Here is a 26,972-nt window from a genome sequence, read left to right as displayed (position 1 = left end):
AGTTTTAGCACAAGTTTCATTATCAGAGATTAAAGGGATATTATGAAGTTAACCTTTCAACTTAAAACCTGACATGTTTTTATTTATGTTTTAGCAGGGCAGGGACGTCCAAGCTGATTATTTTGAGCAGGGTAAAATGAGAGATTTGATAGGTTTGAGAGGGGTAATATAATATATTTTTCAAAGTTTCAAAGTTTGAGGGGGGTAAACACCCGTTTACACCCTTGGATGTGTATGATCCTTGGCGTCCTTATTGTAAATGGTTTAATTCCACTAATCCAAAATTAATGATAATATAAGTCAAACTCCTAAAAATTTGCATTGTTATAAATAAAAAGCTACTCTAAAAATAGTGTATATCAGCAGCTCCTACGGAGATCAAGAAGAATTAAACACACCTGGCAAAATAAAATAGTTTTTCTCGTATTCATTCGAATCCGGTGGCTAGGAACCGGCTCTCATCCATACGAAAAAATATATGTCTAGCATCATATTATATCCAGCTTTCTACGAATATAAAAATGTACAATCATAAAATTAAAACCAGTTTTTTTAGCCGAGAAATAACTATTCTTTTCATTTAAATTACTATTTTTATAGTTCAATGTTTCAAATGTTTTGGTATACTTACGTGAAAAATATCTTATTTCCTTTAAAACATTTTTTTGACATTTGTTCATTGTAATAAAAATTATTTTCATGTTACTTCATATCTCTGTTATCCCTGAAAGTTTCTTAGTTTCATACTCTCGCTCATTTCCTTCACCAAGTTTTCCCTCAGGAATATAAGAATCCTACATAAAACAAGGACAATTACATCCAATATTATCGAAGCTGAAAGGGTAAACTAAATACAAGTGCATGTAATAAAATAAAAGAGATAAATTTAATCTAAATAAAATATGCGTCTTAAACGTATAACTAAAAATATATGGAAAAAAATTGGCTCATATATGTAAAAACGAAACCTTTAAAAGTTCAACTGAAATAATCATTGACTTTCTAACTTTCTTGATATCCCTTTCATACTTAGTTATAGTTTATACCTTCTTGTACTAGACATAATTAACAAGGAGAAATAATTGAATTTATTTGAAGCTCTAAACCTTTTTTTTTTAGAAAAAAAGATATTTAAAAGATCTTTTACGTCTAGAATTTCATGCAATTGCCAAGAAGAAAAAAACCGTGTGTCCCACCTTACAAGAAAATAGCTTAAAACTACCACAGAACCAGTTGGTATATTTTCTGAAGAGTAGAGCCCAATCGTTTCAACGATTACCGAGATCCTATACTTCAGACAGACATCATTCTACTTTGTAATATATATATATTTGAAAACACTATATCCAATAATTTATCAATCTATATTAACATGATATAAATACATAAACGTACTCAGCTTCATAATTTACTTGGAAATTCTTCAACAAAAGAACTGAATTAAGAAATATGATTTATAATAAAGGATATGTTTCTAAAAATATTAAAACTTTTTGTAATGATTCAATAAAGTTCATATTTTATCCTAATATCTATAAAGTTTGTATTTTTGTAATTTTGAATAAAATCTCTAGAACGAGTAGGCCTTTTGGAACTAGGTTACTTGTTAGTGCTAGTAATTAGATGTTTTTTTTCGCTACTAAGTGGACTTGTTCCTAGTCTTTAGAGGCTTCTCTTTGATATAACTCTAGTCCAATTCATGGACTTGCAGATTGTTAATTCTAGCTGTTTTTTAGATCTTATTGATTGAATGTTAGCATTTTAACATGTAAATGATTCTGAAAATTAAAACAGCTGCTGTAAGTAGACTTAATATCTTTCAGAGAAGTACCTGTTAAGCAACTTCCCTTTAAATGAATTAAAAATAAGGGGGTGCGGGGTTAGTTTTTTCATAATTTTAATCCCTTCGGGAAGCCCTAACCCTGCGAGTCCTTTATCTGCGGTGGATTAATCCTGCGGGGCTTTGCAGAACCCAATAGAATCTAATCCAACCTTATTTAATGCAATAAACAAAGAAATGAAAAAAAATATACTACCCCCCCCCCCCTCATTTTCAATTCACGCTTTGAGTAAGGACGTCGAAATTTTAAATTATTGTTACTTTGAATTTAGCAAAGTGTTTGATATTTTTTTCAAAACAAATATCAAATTTTCTACCTTTATATAATCTTCTTTTTAAATACATGCATTGTAATATTCTAGCTTAGCTATTTGATTATTTATAGTTGTACAGGGAGATAATATGAAATATTTTTTTTTACAATTTTATGTAAAATAAGGCAATGAAACACCCAAAGCCAAACAGCAAAAACTTTGACAATAAAAAAAATTATTTTACAAAAAATAAGTAAGTTTATTCAGAGGAACTTAAGTGGGGTGGAGGGAATTCGCTCACCCAAAGTTTTAAAGTATCTTATGAAAACAATTCCAAGGGGCGATTTGTCTTGGGAGGATGGTGGCGCCCTCCTCCAAAATAGCTATAAAGATTCATAGCACCTATGAGAAGCTACATTGTAACGTAAAACCAATCGGTTCAGCAGTTTACGAGATCTTTCTGTGCATATACACACATACGACAGATAGATATAGTTCTTGTTACATTATATGAGGATTAATATTAAATGTAGTAGCTTCGGTTACTCTTTTCCGCACTGCGGCAGCTTCTCAAATTCCTTTGATAAGACCTGTGTTAATAACTCTGAGTTACATACATCTGCAAATATTTCAAATAAACTATTTGCAAAACTTCATGCAAAAAAGGAATTGTATCTTATTATTTAATTCAGAAACTAAACAAAAAATGATAGTTGTTAATTTAGAAAAATAATTATCATTATAGAGTCAAAAATATGATTAAAAGAAACTAATTATAAGCAAATAACATATTTATATAAAAGCAGTTTTCCTTGACTAACGAAAAGAGAAGTCAAATTAGTTTTTTTGATGGTTCAATAATTATCTCTGACTTTTAAGTCTGCACATAAAAATTCTAAAATTCCAAGAGAGAGCGGTTAATCATTTGGCAAAAAAAATATTTAAATTTTTATCAAAGCATTTACTTGAAACTTTACCCCTGTCAAATTCATATGAAATATGATGACTTCGTGCAGAAAAGTCAAAATCAGATATTTCTCAACTTAAAATGCAGAGGTGTGGAGCAGTGACACTTATCAATATGGGATACTTCAAGGTTTAACTATAATTTTTTCAGAGGGAAATAAGATGGGTTCTAAACTGTATCAAAAAACCATGCCATTTATGGACATTTTTCACAGATGAGTGAGGGGTCAATGCTCTACTGGTACTTTGTTGGAAACCATCAATATTCACTTAGAAGAGAGGAGACATGAGAACGCCTAAATTAACACCTCAACAATAACACTGCATTTTATGATTCACCTATTCACGTCTTTTATTTTGATTTATAGCTCCACGTACCTGTTAAAATCTTAGAAATATGTTTTCCAATATGAAAACGTAAAACCTGTATCTCCTGAAGATATATAATATATATACAATATTAGTTTTATAATGATATAAAACTAATTTTTTTAAAATTATAACAATCTTTTCTAAAGGTTTAAAAAAGAAAACGATATCAACCTTGTTTCTTAGTTTGCGAAAATACTGAAAAAAATATGTTAATTTGTATTTAATGGTCTAACGATTTCGAGACAATTAAGATAAATAGTGATATGGCTTCTAGGAGCTCTGTAGTCTAAGAGGCAGGACAAGCAAAAAAAATAGCCTAAAACCACCCAGAAAAAATTGCCCTATAACATCCCGGGACCTATGTAGAGCTTCACGAAAATAGAGGACTCAATCGGCACGTTCTGTTGTTATTCGAAATCTTAAGCTAGAGACAAAAAATCTTTACACTTCATGTTTTGGGATATCTCCTTAAGGGTTTAAATACTCCCCCGCAAATTAACCTTATATTAAATGAGGAAAGGTGTTATGTTACCAATTAAAAATTTGACCAATACAGTAACCTAATACTTTTTGATCTAATTTTCAATGATTACAAATATACACCAATTTTCATTTTACCTTTTTAGTCTAAATTACATTAAATGATTATTTTTAGTAAATTTTTTTAGTAGCGAAGCGACTTTATTATTCACCTTGGCTGTTCGCCATTCTGTCTGCCAGTCAGAAAAGCTATGAAGGAAACGTGATTTTCTGTTTGTTGGTCATACTTAAAAAGATGTAAACGTTATTCTTTTAAGTTTTTTTTGTTTTTGAATATTCTCACTCTTTTTTTTCCTTGTTAGGATATTAGAACTGAACATCTGCTTTATAACTCACTTTGTTTGTCCATTCAATTAATTATGTGCTTGGCCACTTATGGATTTTATCATTCTAGTTATTTTTTCAATTAATTGTAATGAGAATGAAAACATATATCTGAAGTGTACAATTTATTTAAAATTTGAAACAATATAATATAATTTTTTAGATTTAAGATTTTAATAAAGATTATAAGTGTTGACTAGCCTAAAATATAATAACAACATGAATACATAGTTATTTACCGCATCATTTTATAGACAGCTTTCCGCGGCTATTAAATGTAAAATTATAAGATTAAAACTTTTTTGTTAGCCCTGAAGGCCCGAAGTCCCGGCCTAACAAAATTAGAATTAATTTTATAATTTTTATATTAATATTCGTGAAAAATTGTGTGTAATACGATACGAAACATGTTTTTTTAGTTTCGCTTAGAACCGGTTTTAATCCAACGGATAATAACAGGTTTCGAAGTTTTCTAACAATCTAAGTTTTCTTAGATTGAACTTTTAAGGTTGATAATATAAAAGAATTTATAAAAATTTAGTTAATATATAATGACAGCAATATATAAGTTAAAATTAGTGAAAATTTAATTTTATTAGAACAAGGATGACAACATCCATAAAAGCGAAGCACTGAAACGGTAGGACAAACGGACATTAACATTTGTATAGTTTCTGAACTGAAAAATCGGAACATAAATGTATAAATGTCGAATCAAAATTGTAGGTAAATTTGTTGATAAACTGCTTAAAAACAGGATAATGTTTATGGACATACTTACATTTTTGGACTTGATTATAGAGTTGCTTCGCTTATAATATTGTTCTTTGTTGTCCCAGGAATCAATATACCAAAAATCAGATCAAACGGATAATTAAAACACTTGAAAATTTGTTGTTAAAAAAGTAGAAAAATCAACATGTTTAAAATGGACGTACGGACATTCTGGTAATGATTATAGAGTTGCTACGCTTTCTAAATCGTACCCAACTACTACAGGAATCATCATGCAAAGTTTGAAATCGATAGGACAATTCTAACATGCCTAAATTAACGAATAAAAGCTATCTATCTCGGACGGACGGACGGACGGACGTACGGACGGACGTACGGACGGACCGACCCTAATTATAGAAAAGCTTCGCTTTTAATAACTTAGAAGATTTTTTATTTCATAGAATTATGTATTAAATAAAGATTTTGATTTGTCTCAAATTTAAAAAAAAAATAATCCTAAAATTTTGAACATGCTTCACATATATGGCATAAATAAGATAATATACAATTATATATTTAAAAAATTAAAGCACCAAAAAGATTAAATTTGAACAAGGTACAAGAGATATAAATATGGCAAACAACATGTAAATAATACAATAATAATAAATGAATAAAATACGAAAACAATAGTAGAACAGAGCTAACGAACGATTTTAATTTTTTTTTTAATAAGGGCTGTCCTAAATACATGGAATGCAAATAAAATTATGGCAACTCTAAGAGTTTTTACAATATAGGGTAACTATGACACATAAAATAGCGTAACTGAAAGATTAACAAGGATATTGCTGTTTATAAATAGCACAGCTATGAAAAGTAAAATAGTTGAACTTCTAAAATATGACACATAAAAAAGCAAAACATAACTTTTTTAGTATTATGAAGTATCTTACATTTTTGGGCGATTTTCTTTAAATTTTTCGAAGATTTTTAAAATTTGAACATAACAGTAAAAACACTCTGACAAATATAAATATAAAGAGAATAGACGAGGAAAATGTTAAATCTAATTAAGTTTAACAATTTTTATTTTCACTTTTTCATAACTTTTGTTATGTAAAGATTTTTATGGCAAGATTTGTAGATGAAAAATATTTTTCTAAAGTTTTAAACAACCATTTGAATTTGTATATTTTCCTAATAATAGCATAAGAAATATCCTAAAAATTCTTACTACTTTAATTATATTATTTTTATTAGAAAGATTTGTGAATTTTAAAAACTATTTTTGAACATTTCTTTGACTACAATTTGAAATAGATTTGAGCGTATGAAGACACTAGAATGATTATTAGTAGAGTAGCAACTATAAAACTAGCGTTCATCTGTATTTAACTCTTCATTTCTTGTCTAATACAATGCTTGAAACCTTCCCAGCCTTCTTGCCTGAACAAATAATAACAATTAAGTAATTTTTCAATTTGTTTATCATAATGTTTGCCACTTTTTCTGTTCTCAAAAAACACAGTTTTACTTTCTCTTTTTTTCTCATCCCAATTGCTTGCAATATTTTGCCAGAATGGCTTTGAAACCGATTGATAACCAGTGGATTAGAATCGGTTCTAAGCCATACTGAAAAAACATTTGTAGCATCGTATTGAATACCTACAATTTTCCACGAATATTAGAGTAAAAATTATAAAATTAAAATCAGTTTTATTTGCTCGGGCCTTCGGCAATTCTAGCTATCGTTTATTTGCTTATATAATGATATTAAGTTATATGTATACATCAAACTTAAAATCACTAAGAGCCTTATAATAAGAGTAGTAGAGTAGCTCCTTTTCTAACAAGGATGACAACATCCATAAAAGCGAAGCACTGAAACGGTAGGACAAACGGACATTAACACTTGTATAGTATCTGAAAAATCGGAACATAAATGTATAAATGTCGAATCAAAATTGTAGGTAAATTTGTTGAAAAACTGCTTAAAAACAGGATAATGTTTATGGACATACTTACATTTGTGGACTTGATTATAGAGTTGCTTCGCTTATAATATTGTTCTTTGTTATCCCAGGGATCAATATACCAAAAATCAGATCAAACGGATAATTAAAACACTTGAAAATTTGTTGTTAAAAAAGTAGAAAAATCAACATGTTTAAAATGGACGTACGGACATTCTGGTAATGATTATAGAGTTGCTACGCTTTCTAAATTGTACCCAACTACTACAGGAATCATCATGCAAAGTTTGAAATCGATAGGACAATTCTAACATGCCTAAATTAACGAATAAAAGCTATCTATCTCGGACGGATGTACGGACGGACGGACGGACGTACGGACGGACGGACCGACCCTAATTATAGAAAAGCTTCGCTTTTAAAAATATATACAAAATAATCCTTACCTACTATAAGATTTTAACCCTCTATGAACTCTGTCCTTCATGATGGCAACAAATTCTTGATAGCTCAGCAAACCGTCACCATCCTCATCAAAGATTTGAAAAACTAAATAGGATGATAGGTTATAGAGTAGCTACGGTTCTTATATAAAGATCTAGAGGCATAGAACAAGATAAATAGAAGATTATTCCTATTACATAAAGTAATACATACATTTTTTATCTGTAGTTTAAGATAATTTCGATAATTACTGAACGGATTAATTTCTCGATTCTAAGCAAGCTTCCCGGAATGGTTTTAGGCTATTTTTTATATTTCATTCATGGTATGTTTTAATAAATCCTTATTTTTAATTCTTAAACCATTTGGTCACCTAGATCCAAGAAACAGCGGCATTTTTAAAAATACGTTAGTTTTATCATTCAAATGTTTTGTTAATTTCAAACTAACAAAAATGTTATTGTTAAATTACAGCCGGACAGACAGACGAACTGAGGCACAATAAAAAAAAAATACGTACCTACGCTAATAATATGTGTACTAAGTTGTTTGCCAGTACAAATGTACACTGCCCGTCCAAACTCTTCCTATAAAAAACAAGAACGATAACATCATATAGTAGCAAAGGAACATCAAATTCATTATAATTTTACATTTAGCAAAGACTATGAAATTCACGCAAAAATATTATCAACCACTTCCTCCTCCCTCTGACACTAAAAAGATTTCCATGGAAAGTTATAGGTGATACTTATATATCCAGTAATATTTTTTAATGCAGTAATAAATTATATACATTATCGTTTTAAATACGATAATAGTTATTCAGACAGGTTTCTGCTAAAAGTAAAACTACAATTTTAAGATCAATTCCAGCTATTAAAACTGGTCTTAATTTTATGATTTTATTGTAATTTTCGTGGAAAATTGCTGTAATACGATGCTATAATGGAAAATAGCTTCATCTTTAAAATCTCTTAAATAAATAGAAATACGTTCTTTTACAAATGTATCAGCAAGTCTACTCTACAATTATTCCGTACCTGTGTTATAGCCTTGTCCGCAAGTGTGTACATTCGCATGGCAATTTGAAAATCATCCAGGTTATTCAGAAATTGACAGAAATCCTAAAAAAAAATAAAATATTAAATGGTCGAAGTGTCAAACAACATGATATAAATATTTTGATAATTCTTTTCAAGAATGCTCTATGAATGACTGGCGTTTAGGCTATTGGTTCATATCCCATATGACAAGCAGAGCTCATTAAGTATTGGTAAAAAGCTGACTTTTTAAACAATTATCTTTATATAAGCGAAGCGAAGCTCTTATACATCTAAGGTCTGTCTGTCCACCGTAAGTAACGGAAAGCCTTATGCACGTTTTGAATTAACCCGTCGATTTCATTTTGACATGGTAATTCTTTTTTTTTGACTTTAATGTAAGGGGGGGGGGGGGTTGCTGCAACCATCTCGTAACCAATGTGCAAATGGCACTTAGAATCCGAATTTTGTTATGTAACTCGGCATGTGAAATCCTTGGTAGGTCTATTTTCCCTAAATTGAACAAAAAGTTGGAAAAGTAACAGCAAACGGCGCAGCCGTTAGTATCTTAATATATATAAGGTACTGAAAAGTACTAAATTAAAATCACAAAAGAAGTGAGAAAATTAATTTTAAGTTTCTATAGAAATGTCTAAATACATCAAATGGAAACGCATATCTTTTGAAACTTTTTAGAATGATAATAAAAGATTTCTTATTTAATATGCTGTTCACTATAGAAAAAAGAGAGAATAGGGATAAAATAGATAGAGAGAGAATTGAGACAAATAGATAGATAATGAATAAGATAGTTAGAGAGAGTATTTAGATAAAATAGATAGAGAAAGAATTAGCAAATAAATAGATGCAAAGAGGAGATAGAGAGAGAATTGGGATAACATAGATAGAGAGAGGGAGAGAATACATAAGATAGATAGAGAGAGAATTGAGAAAAAATAGATAAGAGAGAGAATTAAGATAAAATAGATAGAAAGATAATTTGGATAAAATAGATATATAGAGAAATGGGATAAAATATATAGAGAGAGAAATGAGATAAAATAGATAGATAGAGGGAGAGAATTGGAATAAAATAGATTGAGAGAGAATTGGGATAAAATAGATAGAGAGAATTGGAATAAAATAGATTGAGAGAGAATTGGGATAAAATAGATAGAGAGATAATTTGGAGAAAATAGATATATAGAGAAATTGGATAAAATATATAGAGAGAGAAATGAGATAAAATAGATAGATAGAGGGAGAGAATTGGAATAAAATAGATTGAGAGAGAATTGGGATAAAATAGATAGAGAGAATTGGAATAAAATAGATTGAGAGAGAATTGGGATAAAATAGATAGAGAATTGAGATAAAATAGATAGGGAGATAATTTGGAGAAAATAGATATATAGAGAAATTGGATAAAATATATAGAGAGAGAAATGAGATAAAATAGATAGATAGAGGGAGAGAATTGGAATAAAATAGATTGAGAGAGAATTGGGATAAAATAGATAGAGAATTGAGATAAAATAGATAGAGAGAGAATTGGGATAAAATAGATTGAGAAAGAATTGGGATAACATAGATAGATAGAGAATTGGGATAAAATAGATTGAGAGAGAATTGGGATAAAATAGATAGAGAGAGAATTGAGATAAAATAGATAGATAGAGGGAGAGAATTGGAATAAAATAGATTGAGAGAGAATTGGGATAAAATAGATAGAGAGAGAATTGAGATAAAATAGATAGATAGAGGGAGAGAATTGGAATAAAATAGATAGAGAGAGAATTGGGATAAAACAGATATATAGAGAAATGGGATAAAATAGACAGAGGGAGGGAATTAGAATAAAATAGATTGAGAGAGAATTGGGATAAAATAGATAGAGAGAGTGCCAATATTGGTTTTCTTATCATCCAACTACAGAGATCTCCAAGCAATACAACCAGACAAAAACGATTATGCTCAATAGTTCAATAGAGAAAGAGAGAGAGAGAGGGGCCGTGGGAGGGGTGTTACAAGTTACAACCATTCACAGTTTATATAATTTCAAAAACAATAATATATTATGCTAATAAATAAAAACAGTCGATGGACGGAAGTTAGATAAAGAGTAGATGCTTATTAATCAAATTTCAGCTTTTATTTTATTTATGAATATCAACTTTACCTTAGTATAAAAATAATGTTTTAAAAAAACAGACAGATGGACAAAAAGAGTTAGAGAGCAATTTAAGGCGAACATTTAAGGAAAAGCATCGTATTCCTATTAAAAAAAAATAACAACAAATAGCAATATCTAGGGCTTTATTTTACTTTAATGTATGAACATTAAAAGACTGTTTAAAGAGGGATAGAAAATAAATAAAACTGTGTATAGAAAATGCAATTTAAAGGTCCAAGGCTGGAATATTGGCAATTGGAACATCAACATTTACATTTCTTTAGCTGCGCAGCAACTCAATAAGAGTCTGTTTTTCATACTATCTCTCTCAAGGAAGTGTTCAAGGATAATTACATCCAATTCATTGTTAAAAGTAAATAGAAAACAAAAATCAGTAATTCTCAGAAACATGTTTTCTCCTTGATAATCTTATTTTTATTGTTTGCTTGATTGGGATTCGTCATGGTGAAGAAAGAACCATGTTAAACATTTAAATTGTTCTTGGTTCTTCAAAAAAACATTATGAACTGAACTACCAATGTTATTAAGTACTGGTCGTTTACCTTTAGAAACACTTTAGGACAAGAAAAGTAATAAAACCATAGCTGTATAAAAACTAATGCTCATGATAATAATTGAATAACAATAATGACTAACCTTAAATTCTTGGAATGAGATACCTCTCTCCTCTTCAAGTCTTCCATACAACCTTTAAAAATTATTATTAAAATTTCTAAAACCAATTTTTAAAACAATTAGATAAAGACAGACAAACACTAAAACTACTTACTTTCTGCTCAGCCAATGATATTGGAAATATAAACACAGCCAAGTCGCTGCAAAAAGAGCAGAAAGCAATTTGCTAGCAGACGAAAAGGACCCACCACGAGACTTATAAAGTAGTTTCGCTATTTCAAATCAATTTAAAATTTCCATGAAAAATAAAATGAAGATTAGCCATTTCATTGAATTGGAGATAATAAGTAAAAATATTGTGAAAAACAGTGAGAACCAAAGAAAAAGGAATCTAAACCTAGTTTGATTGTACAATTCGATGTATTATTACTTGGATGTTGCACCAGATTTCCATGTATTCTTAATAAAACGATGCTCGCGGCTGGTTAAAATAACGACACCACCATCCTCTCACTTTAACCCATCCAATCCCCTCCCCTCCAGAACGAACAAACCAATAAATGCGGTTCATAGTAGCAAGCTAAATAGACGAAAATTTCCTCTGTCGATATATCCTGAGCTGGATCTTTAAATCAGTTCAATGGTGCGCCAAATCAGGGTACGCCGAATTTCAGCCAATCACAGCGCGGCATTTCGTAAAATGTTGTGCTCTCATTGGTGGAAGCTGAATATGCCCGTATTAAAACTTTGATTGAAACTGTAGGCTTATTAAAATCGTTCTAATATTAAAACAATACTTTATTTGTAATAAATATGACTTTTGAATTGTTCCCTTATCTCTGATTTTATCACAATTTTATTCATGAACCACAAAAATACTTTTATGACCAAATTTAAACATATTTGCAATAATTTAGTTATTTTAGGTGTCTGGTATAGATATAGAATTCATATTTGCCTAGACCATTAAATTTTTACACATTCTTTTGATAATCCTTAAGTATAAATTAAAATGTAAGTAACAACGCTTCTCTTAAACTTGCCCATACATAGTCCGTCAGTCTCTCTGTCAGTCTTTGTTTGTGACAATTACTCTCAAAAGCTAATACTCTCTTATATACACTTTTTGATTTTTTTTTACATTTTACGGATTTTTTAATAATATGTTTTTACTGACAATCCATAGTTAATGACTTGTATACTATATATAAAATTTACCTATTAAGAATATTGTCATAGTCTTCAGAATTGAGAAATGTGTATCGCAGCAATATCCTAGCGAAATCCAACTCGCTAATAACACTTGATCCCTAAAAAAATAGAGACAGTTATGTGCATCCAAATGCCAAAGTTGTAATAAGTTTTTTTACAGTAGTTTTCATATGTAAAGAATGAGGTGCAACCATCTAAATATAACAGCAGGACAGCGGCAGCCTAAGTAGGGAGGTGGAAATGTTATAATAATTGTAAGTTTTATTGAGGGGAAATATCCAATCCCTCCATACATATCCACACCTGCGGGTTTTCATGTAATTTAAAACCCAACCCCCTCCCCCCATTCCAACTTCAATTGTCCACTTTTTATCAAGGAAATTCGGCGTTATCCTCTCTTTGGTACCCGCGGCTAGGCAGGCTAGGGGGCCGAGCGCTGCGGCTAGTAGGCCAGGGGGCCGAGCGCCGCGGTCAGAGATATAATTTTGTCGAGAGGGGGGGGGGGGGATAATACCGAAAATTGTAAAGTAGCTACACAATATTTTAACAAGATTAACTAATTTTTATAAATAAAATTCTACAGTAGCTACACTATATTTTAAGAAGATTAACCAATTTTTATAAATAAAATTCTAGAGTAGCTACACTATATTGTAACAAGATTAACCAATTTTTATCAATAAAATTCTAGAGTAGCTACACTATATTGTAACAAGATTAACCAATTTTTAGCAAGAAAATTGTAGAGTAGCTACACTATATTGAAACAAGATTAACCAATTTTTATCAATAAAATTCTAGAGTAGCTACACTATATTGAAACAAGATTAACCAATTTTTATCAATAAAATTCTAGAGTAGCTACACTATATTGAAACAAGATTAACCAATTTTTATCAATAAAATTCTAGAGTAGCTACACTATATTGAAACAAGATTAACCAATTTTTAGCAAGAAAATTGCAACGAGTGTTGTTTTTTTGCAGATATCATCCTTCCAGTCATTCATAAAATACCACAAAATTTTTAACAGTTCAAACAGGAAAGTAAAAAAAGTTTTGTTAAAAATATACCTATAAATTAACTTTACAAATGAAAATAAGTGTAGCGGCTTCAAACCTAGCTTAATACTCATGATATCTTATAAAACTGACAATTTTAACAAAGTATAACAGTAATACCACAGTAATTACTTCATTCCAAAAAATATTTGTAAACGAACCGACAGACATTGGAATACTTTATATGTCGCAGGGACTGTGAATCAGCAAATTAATTCCATTTGAAATTGCCGAAAATTAATTTTTTTGTTGCCCTGATATGTTGGAAAGTTATAAAATCATCGTTATTTAACAAAGCCTTGTATCTTTTGCTTTAAAATAATTGTTTAGTCGCCTTTTTGCTACATTGGCTCAACACTAATCCTGTAAAATCAGCGTTTATTACATTTTGTGCAGCACAAAAAAAATATAGGATATAGCAAATTGCAATAAATATTTAGTTAGGGGAGAAAATATTTTTAACAATACTTGAAAATGGGCAATGAAGTGACAATATCTGCAAAAAGAAAATTCTTCCTTAAATCAGCTTAATTAATTACGTATTACTGTTAATTCTTTTTTAAAATTAAGTGTTATAAACTTGCAATATCAGGTTAACTTATATCCTTGTATAGGCTTTATGGGTCAGGACACAACCACGAGTTCCTATTTTGGTGTATCTCTAAACCAATTCAAGGCATAGGATGTGCATGATCATATGGTCGAACTCCCCTACTCTAGCAAATGTTTTGAACCTGACATATCAGCAGTAGAAACTATTTTTACCGTCTTTAATTGTGACGTGGTGTTGGGTATTGATTCAAACCTTTTACCTTTCCGGCACCGAGCGGTATTTCATCTTTTCTTTCTAAAGTGCTAAAAATCCTTTAGTTTTTTTTTCAAGAGTTTAATAATTCAATAAATATTTTGCAGTCCATATAAAAAGCCTCAAGGGCTATGCTAGAAAAATGTAGATGTAAAATATTTTACAACAATATGAAAATATGGAGAATGTAATCTTCATACAGAATCTTCTGTTCAGAATATAGAAAATAATAGTTTAACAAGAACTTATGAAAACTAATCTCATAATATGATTTTAGAATTATCTTTCAGTAACCACAATCGGAAAATTAAACTAGGTAATTATTAAGTAGCTGTGCCTTTAAAAAGATATATCATACTTTTTCTTCTTATTAGAGTAAAGCCATAAAGGGGTGAAGGGGTTAAATAACTGCATGTCCCGACCCTGTGAATCCTGTGCCGACTTTCAATTGGGTCTTTGAATATCAGCCAAAAACGTCGGAATATTAACACAGCCATTCGCTACAAAAGAGCAGAAAGCAATTTGCTTGCAGACGAAAAAAGTCCCAAACACTAGATTCAGGTAGTTTTCTGGATTTTATATTAAGAATCACTAGATTCTTAAAAAGACAGTATATTTATAAAAGATAAAATGAAAAAGACAATACCTTTGAGAATTCTCCAAACTCCATATGTAGCACCTCGGTCTGTAGGTTGTCCATAAACTTGAAGAAATCCTTAAAAAAAGATTTTATGTTGGATAGGTTATTATCAAGGATTACTAGGGCACTTGAGGTGGGGGGGGGGGGGGGGGAATTGCCCCACTATTTCAATTTTATTCTTTGAAAGTAGGGTTGGCAATCCGTCCAATTTTTGGACCGGATTCGGATTACAAAAACCGCCCAAAAATGAAACAGATTAATCCGTGAATTCCGGATTTTTTTTGACGGATTCCGGATTTTCGGATTCCGGTTTGCTGGTTTTAGTAATAATTTAAAAGACCATTTCAAAAATAAATTAAGGGATTAAATTTTGTCGGGTACTGTGAAGAATCTAAAGCTGCGTTTTTCTAAACCTTACTCAAACTAACCTAATTTTGTTAAAAATTGAAATATATATTTTGACCAAAAAAACTCAAGACGCTAATTTTAGCCTAACAATTAACAATCCGAATCCGCTATTGAAATAACGGGTTGCGAATTCGGATTCTGGATTCGAAAATTGTCCCAAAATAGACGGATTCCAGATTCGGATTGCCAACTCTATTTGAAAGAAAAAGTTTTTTGCGGGTGTCCTTTTTTAGAGGTGATTTCTCTTGAAAGGGAAGTGATATAATAGTTTTAAAACTTCCCAGGACCTATGAGAAGCCACATTGTAAAGGAGAACCATATCAGTGCAGCGGTTAGCTATATCCTTCAGTACACAGACACACATACATCCTGTTACTTTTATATGCAGGGCGACCACTCCAAAACAAAAAAAATATAGTATTTTTATAGTATATATCTTTTATCCATATAGTATATATAGTATATTTTTTTTCACTCATATAGTATGAAATAGTATCTGACTTTGAATTATTTAGTAATACATAGTAAATACATCATTCAATAATAACTCAAAGCATAGCTGTTATCAAAGCAATTTCAAACATAAGGGGGGGGTTTGCCACTTTCACTTAATCTGTGATTATTAGGCTAGGTATTAATGTGACACTATAGATTATTTGGGATAAAAGTTTACTTTTGGGTAGTATTTCACGTATATTTAATCATTTTTGGATAGGTCTCCAGGTTCAGGAGGCTTGCTGGTTTCTGAACATTTTTAAAAAAATTAAAATTTCTTTTTGAAGAGCTAGAGATCAATTTATTAAACAGAATATGCATCTTTTTGGATGTTAAAATTAAGATAGGCCTCCAAGTTCTGGCCTTGAAGACCTCCATGTCCACTCTGGACAGGTTATAAATCAATTTTTTAATTTGAAGAGTTAGAGGTCAACTTATAAAGCAGAATATGCATCTTTTTGGATGTTATTAACATTAATGAAGAAAAAATTCAAATCGACCTCCAAATTCTGGTCATGCAGGCCTCCATGTCTACTCTGGACAGGTAAAATTCAAATTTCTTGTTTGAAGAGTTAGAGGTCAAATTTTAAACAAAGTATGCATCTATTTAGATATTTTTTTACATATTTGAAGAAAAAATGACATTTAGCCTCCAGGTTCAGGTGCTGCAGAGCTTCAGGTGGACTCTTGGACAGGTAAAAATCAAACTTCTTTTTTGAACATTCAATGGTATATTTGTTTAAAAAAATGAGCTTATATTTGGATGTTATTTATATATTTGAAGGAAAAAAATTTGGCCTCCAGCTCCAGGTTTAGGTGCTGCAGGCCTCCAGGTGGACTCTAGACAGGTATAAAATCAAATTTTTTTATTTAAAAAGTTAGAAGTTAGTTTATTAAACAACATAGGCATCTTTTTAGATGTTATGTGTTTAAAGAAAAAATGACAATTGACCTCCAGGTTAATGTGCTGCAGGCCTCCAGGTGGACTCTGGACAGGTAAAAATCAAAATTTCCTATTTATAGAGTTAAAGGTTAGTTTTTAAAACACCATAAGCATCTTTTTAGACGTTATCTAGTATTTACATAACTGAAGAAAAAATACAACTGCTCTCCAGGTACAGGTGCTGCAGGCCTCCAGAGAAGACTCCAGACCTCAGAGAAGACCTGGAGGCCTACAGGACCTGAACTTGATGGAAAATTTTAATTTGTTCTTCAGATATGTTGAAAACATCCAAATAGATGCATATACTGACCTCTTAACTCTTCAAATAAGAAATTTGAATATTTTAGCTGTCCTGAGTGAACCTGAACTTGGAGCCTGATGTCATATGTTAATATTATCCAAATAAATTCATATTCTGTTATATAAATTGACCACTAACTCGTCATATAAGAAATTTAATAATTTACCTGTCCAAAGTGGACCTGGAGGCCTGCAAGACCTGAACTTGGAGGTCGATTTTAATTTTTTCTTCAAAATTGTTAGTAACATCCAAAAAAGTACATATTCTGATTTATAAGAAATTTGATTTTTTACCTGTCCAGAGTGGACCTGGAGGCCTGAACTTGGAGGCCTATTTAATTTTTTTCTTCGGATAGGTATGTTAATAAAATCAAAAAAGGTGCATAGGTATTCTGTTTAGGTAATAAGTTGATCTCTAACTCTTCAAACAAAATTTTAAATTTTTTTACCTGTCCAGAAACCACCTTCCAGCCTGCAGCACCTAAACCTGGAGACCTATCCAAAAAATGAATCAAAATTAGTGAACTACTACCCAAAAGTAAACTTTTACACTAAATAACCTTTAGTCTCACATTAATACCTAGCCTAATAATCATGGAGTAAGTGAAAGTGGCAAAACTTCCCCCTCCACCTTAAATTAATTCTATTATTTCTGATATTTAAATCACAATCACAAAGTTTACAAACAATAATATATTTTAATAAAGGATTTTCTTCATCTCTTTCTTACTGTAGAGCTTTATGCATTTTTGTCGTATCACAGTATCTTTTGATAGGTTATTGAAGGTTAGGTTAGGTAAGATAAAGGTTATTGGTTGCCCCGCAGGGCTAGAGCCCCCCGCAGGGGCTAGAAATAGGAGAAAACCTACGTGAAAATAAGACAAAACGCACCTTAAGAGGCGTTGTTGCAAAACTGACAATATTCGTTTTTTGTTATATAAATGTAATATTATATAGTATATATAGTAAATTTTGGTCAAATAAAAGTGATATTATATAGTATACATAGTAAATTTTTGTCATATAGTATGATATAGTATCCAAATTCATCCTATATAGTATAAATAGTATATATAGTATGCAGTGGTCGCCCTGTATATGAGGATTAGGATTCAGGAATAAATATTGAGTTTTATTCTTTTTAAAAGTTTTATAACATGGATATAAATAATCTTGGATTGAAAGTTGAATCAATGCATTTTCTTATGTAAATATAAAAATATGCACTGTTGTGTTTTTAGTATATTCTATATATCTAAAAATTTTTTTATATTTTACTTATGAAATCTGAAGTAAGAACTTAAATTTTGAGGTATTTAGAAGATTTATACCTCAAAAAAAGATTTCAATTGTGTAATATTTGTTATTAATAAAATTAAGAACTTTTCTTTCAAATGCTTTGTAAAATTCCAAGTACTTACTGTAATTACTGTAAGAAAAAGTTATTTAATAATTATCTATAATTTTTTCGACTGCTCAACCTAAATCAACTTACTAATCCTATATCCGTCTTTATCTAGATATACATATATCTACCTATCAATCCTCATATTTAAGTTCCATTTACTCCTTTATTTAGGTACCATTAAAATCTATCTCATTTTCTACAGATCTATCTTCTTATCTATATATCCCATATTTATTTTAGCCCCATATTACCCTGTTTTGTTGATGTGCGAATTTTTATCTATATATTCTTTTATTCTATCTATCTATTAATTTAACTCATATCATCCTGTTTGCCAAAGGGAGTATCTACCACTCTATCTATCTATCTATGTATGTATCATCCTATCTATCTATATTCTATATATCTATCTATCTACCTCATATTTCAACTCCATGTCCCCCTGCTTGCCAAAGAAATGAACACGGAGGGATGTATCTACCATCCTATCTATCTATGTATCATCCTATCTATCTATGTATCATCATATCTATCTATCTACCTCATATTTCAACTCCATATCCCCCTGTTTGTCAAAGAAATTAACAAGGAGATAAGTATCTCCCACTCTATCTATCTATCTATGTATCATCCTATATATCTATATTCTATATATCTATCTATCTACCTCATATTTCAACTCCATGTCCCCCTGCTTGCCAAAGAAATGAACAAGGAGGGAAGTATCAACTTCATCATCTCTCTGTAGATAATGGTCCCCAGTCTCATGCTCGGTGTTGCCTCGCTCCCTGAAAAAAAACATCATATTAATTTATAAATATAGAGTTGCTGCGATACAAAAAAAGGCAATCAAAGTAACACAGCATTCACAATAGCTTCAGGTACACAGTTAAACAAAAAAACTGGCATATCCTATTTATAAAGTAACTGTACTGCTAATAGGATTTAAATTTAATATATCTTTAATCTTTAGAATGTTAGAAGTTGCTTTTCCTTATGAATAGCTAATTTATCGTAATTATTCAAACTGTATAAGGTTTTTTTTTGTTATCACAGTTTCCAAGTTATAAAAAAGATAACTGTGTCAAAAATCTAATAATGAGTTAACCTAATCAAAATGAATTGAAGGCCTTTGAAAGATAAATACATAATTTTTAAATTTCTATCCATAAAAGAAAAAAAGAGTATAATAAAAACGTAAATCAATCTACACCAAAATTTATAACACATTCGATTTTTATAGATCTTTGCCTTATCCCTATATTCCTCATTAAAGTTTATAGAGTGCATGACAAGGCCAATAATAAATCACAATATCGACAAATCAATTAGAAAAAACTTTACAATAAAATAAAAAGTTATGGTGGGAAATCTTTCTATCAAAAACTCAAGTTTATTATTTTATTTTATTTTTTTAGCTCTAAGCTGCGGCAGTTGTGTTGATATACTCATACAGCAGTCATTTTATGAACAATCAACTAATCAGCTGATTTTTTTTAGGGATAAACCGCAGCTAAGCACGCATCTGCATAAAGGTCAAGAACTAACAAACGCAACTAACATTTTTCAATCGGCATCAGCAGTTTTGCCGATGTTACAACAACCCGCAGACTGCCAATGTTTTAACAACTCGCAGCCACAGCTTAGCCGCTGTAATAAATTCCCAACTCATAGCCATATATCATGGTAAAAAAAATAAAAATAATCTTTGTCCAAATATATAATGTTTAATGTAAGATGCATCCTAAGATAAATAGGTTTGATTTTCTTATAACATATTATTGTCTTGATTGTATATATTATTAAGTTGCGTGGCTGAACTGAATATTATTTTCTTAAAACATACTAGCGGCTTCGCCCCTAGCCCCTAGGGGCTTTGCCCCAAGAGGTATAATTACATCTTCTATTACTTACCCAGCATAACGGATCGCAAATTTTCGCACCTACCCAGCAGGAAAACATTTTCTCGATTAAATAACGAATTCGCAAAATTCGTAAAAAAAAAAATAATAGCGATTAAATAACGAATTTGAAAAATTCTTTTTAAAAAAATGGGGGGAGGATTTTTTTTGTTTTTGGGGGGGTTGGGGTGTCCCACCCCCAAGAAAATAGCTTAAAACCACCGCAGGACCAATAAGTATATACCCTGAAGAGTAGAATCCGATCGGTTCAGTGGTTACCGAGATCTTAAGCTTCAGACGGACAGACAGACATCAAGCTACTTTGTATTATAGATTATTGTCTTGATTGTATATATTATTGAGATGCGTGGTTGAACTGAATATTGTTCTATAATGCATAGTAAAAAGTTTTTTTTATTTGTGAGATAGAAAATCTATTATCTTAAAATATATTCAATATTGGGTGGTTTTACCTTATTCACTTTATCTACTCCCCCCCTGGTCTTCCCCTACCCTAGAGGCTAGGGCAGAAGCACAAAGTCTAATAAATTAAGTACAGAGTTTTTTTTTATTTGAAGTGAACGATCTCAAAAATGGCTGTAGATATGTTTTATTGAAAGCGAGTAACTGAACTTAGTATTATTTTCTCATTATACAAAATTTTATAAACATTATTTTACCCTACGGTAATTAATTTTCGTCTTCCCTTTCCCCCACCACATACCATATTTTTTCATATATTTGTGTGATTCCTTCAAGCAAGACAATCATTTGGATCTGCCTAATTACTTTATATTCCCCTTAACAGTACAATACATAATTCCTTAGTTAAAGATTAAGTAAAGATTAAGGTGATATCAAAATAGTATGCATAACTTTTACCTTTATTTATCGACATTTAAATTCAGGGCTCGGCACCCTTTTTAAAAAAGGCTTACAGCTGATTTTTAACATTTTAAAAAGTTGATTTCCCTGAGGCTTACAGGCGGCTGCTTAAAATAACCTTATATTTGGTTCTTTATATTTTTAATTCCTTTTTCTAGTTACATCTAAAAATATGCTCTAAACGTATCTTATTTGTTTATTTGTTGTATTATTGTATTAGCAACCTATTCTGAATGATAAATCTGCTTTGTATTATCATCAAGTCATATGTTATTTTCCTTATTATACATTAGGTGCAGTCAATATTTTTTATTCCTTGGAATGATATTGCAGAAACTTTATTAAAGACAGTTAAATAATAATTCATAATTATAAAAATATTTTTTTATAATAAATTTATATTAAATCACACTTTTCTTTCATCTTATCTTCCCCAATTAAGAATGTCTTATAGCTTTCGTCTGCTAAATTTTAAAAACAATGATATAAAATGTAAATCACCAGGTATAAATGTATGAAGAAAAAAGGATTAAAATATATTTCTGTAAAATTACGACCTTTGAGGAAAGCTAATTCATACTGCAAAATTACTAAAGTGAAAAAATTAAAGATTTACCTTAGCCTTTATTCCTGGTTTATTTATAAACAATATAGGTAGTTATTTTGATGTAATATTATTTTTTTTGTATTTAGTAAATTTTTTTTGAAAGTTATTGAATATGAGACTAATTGTAGAACACGTTTTAACCTACATTAATTTTTTTTTATCTAAATATTTCTTTCTTTATTGCCGACAATGTCTGTTGAGACATGAACTTTATTTAAATACTTTTTCCTGTTTAATGTCTTTAAACGTAGATTTGTCGCAGTTTTTCGTTATTTGAATTCTAATAAGACCTAAAGCTACTGTTTTAGTACAACTTATTACAAAAATCATTAGTTTTAAAAACCCGATGTTTTTAGGCGTTACATATTGAGAAAATAACTTTTAAGATAAATGGTAATTAAAATCCTTATTTGTATTATAAAAGGTAACTTCTGCACTATAACTCCAAAATTTTTATTGACTTTAATGAAAATTGACTTTTCTTATTATACATCCTATATGTGTATTCTAATTTGTGTGTACAGGGTGTACCATAAATAATTTTCCAGTGCAGCTTCGAAACCGATTAATATCCGCTCGATTAGAACCGGTTCTCTGCAATACTGAAAAATCTCATGAATAGCATCGTATTACAAGCAATTTTCTAAGAATATCAAAATAAAAATAATAAAAATTTGTCAGCGCGGGCCTTTGGTTTTCATATTGAAACCCGTCTGTCTATAATACGATGCAATAAACAATAAAATCATAAAACTTTGTTAGGTAGAACGAAATAGTCTACTTAAAACAAAGTATTTTATGAGTTTAAAAAACCAAATTAATATTGCTTTTTTAGACGGGTAAGCATTAAAAGTTTTTTTTCTAAAAGAAGGTGCACATTTAAACTTTTTAAATTGTCTTTAACATATTTATATTATTGGTGGAAAAGTTTCAACACTGTACTACCCTCTCACTAAGTAAAAATAAACTTCCATTTTATTTAGTCAACGAATGACATAAAGAGTTTAAAACTATGGAAGCAATTTACAGTGATTTGTCCCCTCCCTCCCTCCCTGGTGATTAGAAACAAATCATTTAGGATGTGAGACAAATATGATAATTAGATAAAATTATTATATGAAAGCAATATTAGCTTGAAGATCAGCCTGCATATAATATGCTGAATGTAATGTGTTGAATATATCAATAAATAAGATAAAGGAATATTCTGGAAATTACTTTTATTCTACATAGATAACAGTAACCCCTCTTAATATTTATATTTGTTAGTGTGACCATTAGGGTTGGCAATCCGTATCCGAATCCGGGATCCGCCCAATTTTTGGTCAATTTTGGAATCCGAATCCGGAATCCGTTTTTTAATTGCGGATTCGGATTCTTAATTGGTAGGCTAAAATTAGCGTCTTGAGTTTTTTCTTTCAACTCCCCCTTTTTGAAGGCAAAGATTATCATAATTATGTATACAATCTTTTAAAATCTGGTTCGATTCTCGGAAGTGAATTATAGAGAACACCAAGAACATTAATTTTTAGGACATATGTAGCACTTAAATTTTTTAATTTAAAAAAAAGCCTTTTAAAATATTGCTAGAATCCGGAATCTGAATCAGGAATCCACCAAAAAATAAGAATCCGGAATCCGCCACTTTTTTGACGGATTCTTGTAAGAATCTGAATCCGAATCCGGTCCAAAAATTTGACGGATTGCCATCCCTAGTGACCATGCTCTTAAAATTATTATATTTAAGTAAAAATCTTCAAAAATTGTATAAAAAATGTTCATAACATTTTAAAATTTAAAAAAGGAATGGAAAAATAAAAAAGATATTGGATGATAATCTTTTCTTGACATATCCTTGTGGGGTCCTTTATCATTCCCAGCATATATCTTAAATTTCTTTACTATCATTTAAAATATTTTGTGAGAAGAGGGTTGTATTAGTTATCCAAAAAAAATATAAGAGATACATCCCAATATTGTATAGAATAGCCAAGGTGAGGAGAAATAAACAAACAGATCCATAATGAAACAACATTCTTCATTAGGATGTTTTACTTCCTGGCTTATAATATACAGACGGCTACACCCCTAGGGAGCTGGAAAGTCAACTCCACCTCCATGTTCAATTTTGTACCTGCTAATGCTATGTCAAGTGCGCGTCATCAATAACCTAATAACACTAGGTGATAAAGATACAATATATAACCATACTATTTAATGCCAAATTGTTTCAAAACTATTTGAAATTAAGATGACAAAAATAAAGTTAAAAATGAAATATTAGAATACTAAGAATTTACTAGAAGTATTAATCCTTGGTAAAATGTTTACAACGTTTAAAAGATTTAATACTTATCTTTAGACTATTATGGCCACGAAGTATAAGCTTCATGTTTTTTATGACATTTGCCAGTTATACATGTAATAAAGCAAAATTAATTATGGATGCTAATGCATATGAAAACCAGACCCTTATAACAAAAAAGTATGTACACTTATTGTAACATATAATACAGTTATATGACTATGAATCATTAAAGTAATGGAATAGAGGGGTCATCAGCTTTATGTAACTCTGTCCACAAGGCGGGAACCCTGTCCCGGTTTTTTATTTAGGTCTAATAGCCTTGAAAAATAAACACAGCCGAGTCCCTACTAAAAATAGATAGCTCGCAGATGAAAAGGGTCTCCATCACTTGAACCAGGTAGTTGTCTGGATTATACTTCAATTTAAAAATGTAGGTTTTGCCAACTCCTAATTTGTAATTCCCTTTTAAAAAAAAGAACCTTCCTATAGTTCAATGAATTTTAATACAAACAATTTTCTGATTTTTCGGAAATTTCTTTTGCTTCTCCCCAACTAGATTATATTGCCCTTGTTGATAGTAATTGCGCCAAATTGATTGATTTTTTTCTCTGTTTAGTATAAACACTAGATTATTACACCTCGAGACCATACCATTAATTAACCATATGTTTTATATGTACACTTACATTTCTAAGTATGTATCAATGTACAAAACAAGTACAATTATGTTAAGTAAAAAATATTAATATATAAGTATATTAATAAAAAACGAATATATAAACGTTAAACAATTTTAGAAGCCCAGCATTTTCGTATCAAAAACTATAATTCAAGTCACAGAAAATTGGGTTTGTATTACCCACTTTAATTTTAGACATAAAAAATTGCCTAAGTTTTAAAGATTTTTGGCTTAATGTGATTTTAAAAAAATATTATTATAGCACCTCATATTGCTTTGTCCATTGTATGCATCCTTAATTTAATACAATGAATACAACAAATAAATATTTTTGTTTGAACTTGGTTATTTTGATTTACAGAGGTAAGACATCCAAGATTGGGGGGTAAAGGGGTGTTTACCCCGCTCAAACTTTAAAACACCTTATTTTACCCCACCTCAAATTTTTAAAAATACATTAGATTACCATCTCAATCGCTTCATTTTACCTCCTAAAAATAAAAAAAAAAGCTTGAACGTCCTTGGGCTTCGCTATAATAAATGATGTCACCCTTGTTTTCTTGTAAAGTGTATATCGGTCACATACGATGATTGTTAACCTAATCAAATAATACAGAAAAAAAAGAATAAAAAAGTGATGTCTACACACCACATAACATATTGTTATTAGGATGGAACAAGTAAGAAAATAAATTAGCTTTTGTTATACAAATGTTGATTTCGTCTGACCTAGCATTCTAGGCACCCTATGCTCTTAGTCAAAGAAAGTTAAGTGTTATCGTTAAACAAAAATAAAAGCAGAAGAAATTTTGAAGACTAATCCATTCAAAAAGAAATACCGTTAGCACCTTTCTAAAACATCAATTGTATTTTTCTAATATATTTTTAAACGTTTTTTCTTATAATTTCTTGTTAAAGTAATGTTGCTTGGTAAAATTATTTGCAACCTAAAATATGACTTTCAATTTGTGTGTTTCACCACCCCACATTTTTTTTAGGCGGTATAGGAACGAGCCGGTCGCACCCAATAGCCAAAAATAGTCCTTGAGACATTAATAAACATTCCAAAAACCGTTTACAAGATCTTTCGGGACATACATAGACAAAAACACAAGATAACACTTTATAGAACAGGATGAAGTATAGAAAATACTCACTTTGAAGCACAGCTAAATATTGTTTCTAGGATCTTGAACTCTTCCTATACCAAAATTAACATCATTTTAAACATAGTTCAGATTTGAAATTAATGTAGTTTAGACTTTGACTCACTATTGACCAGAAGCCGAAAAACGGACTAATAAAGATAAAGAATCACAATAATTGATGTTATAGAATGTTTAATGACTGAATGGAAGAATATTTTTAAAAATTTTCATTGGCCTAAGCCTGTATCCCAAAGCTGAATAGCCTAAATTGTCAAGGAGACCAAATTGATTAAAAGTTTCTTGATAAATGATGAATTCCTTGTCAATCTTGTGGTTGCCATCTTGGTCCAACATGGAGAAGGCAATCCTAAAAAGTAAATTTGTTTAGTTTAGGATATTTATAAGAAGAAGGGATAGTTATTTCAGTATTGCTTCTAAAACTATTAATATCCTCTGAAATTGACCCGATTCTTAAACATACTGAAAAGTCATGTATATCATCGTATAACAGACAATTTTCCACGAATATTAACATGTATACATATGTAATGAAGGCTGATTATAATACGATGCGATAAATAACTATTGTTTATTTATAGATTAATAACTTTAAAAAAAAAATAAGTGGTAATTCTTACAAAAATACTAGAATTAGTAAATTAATTACATCACAAGACTAACCAAATAATATCAAGAAAACTACATCATATAATTTTTTATTTTCCCAGTGCTAATGTACATAATTGGTTCAAAAAAATAACGTTTTATATAATTGAGAGGAAAATATGAAAAGTATGCTTATATACATGATACAAAATATAATTTGCCTGGCTCACATATGAATATTAGAACATTTAATATTGCACTAGTAGCACTCACATATAACA

General features: G+C 30.1%; 1 protein-coding gene across 1 annotated transcript in view; it reads right to left on the bottom strand.

Moving 5' to 3' along the window:
* Positions 1-4,406: 4,406 nt before the first annotated feature.
* Positions 4,407-26,972, bottom strand: part of MICU3 (Mitochondrial calcium uptake 3) — a 58,868-nt gene continuing 36,302 nt past the window's right edge. The window contains exons 9-18 of the mRNA XM_080154512.1: positions 26,406-26,452; positions 26,095-26,140; positions 19,225-19,345; positions 15,010-15,078; positions 12,504-12,595; positions 11,307-11,358; positions 8,477-8,560; positions 7,954-8,020; positions 7,436-7,538; positions 4,407-6,462 (exon numbers count right to left, since the gene is read on the bottom strand). Of these exons, the coding sequence (XP_080010638.1) occupies positions 6,408-6,462; positions 7,436-7,538; positions 7,954-8,020; positions 8,477-8,560; positions 11,307-11,358; positions 12,504-12,595; positions 15,010-15,078; positions 19,225-19,345; positions 26,095-26,140; positions 26,406-26,452 (736 nt within the window). The 3' untranslated portion in view covers positions 4,407-6,407. The remainder of the gene's footprint in view (positions 6,463-7,435; positions 7,539-7,953; positions 8,021-8,476; positions 8,561-11,306; positions 11,359-12,503; positions 12,596-15,009; positions 15,079-19,224; positions 19,346-26,094; positions 26,141-26,405; positions 26,453-26,972) is intronic.

This window comes from Acartia tonsa, chromosome 3 (genome assembly GCF_053477335.1).
Source record: "Acartia tonsa isolate MP-2025a chromosome 3, ASM5347733v1, whole genome shotgun sequence".
Classification (NCBI taxonomy): domain Eukaryota; kingdom Metazoa; phylum Arthropoda; class Copepoda; order Calanoida; family Acartiidae; genus Acartia; species Acartia tonsa.
The sequence above is the reverse complement of the archived record's forward strand: the minus strand, read 5'-3'. Positions and strand labels throughout refer to the sequence as shown.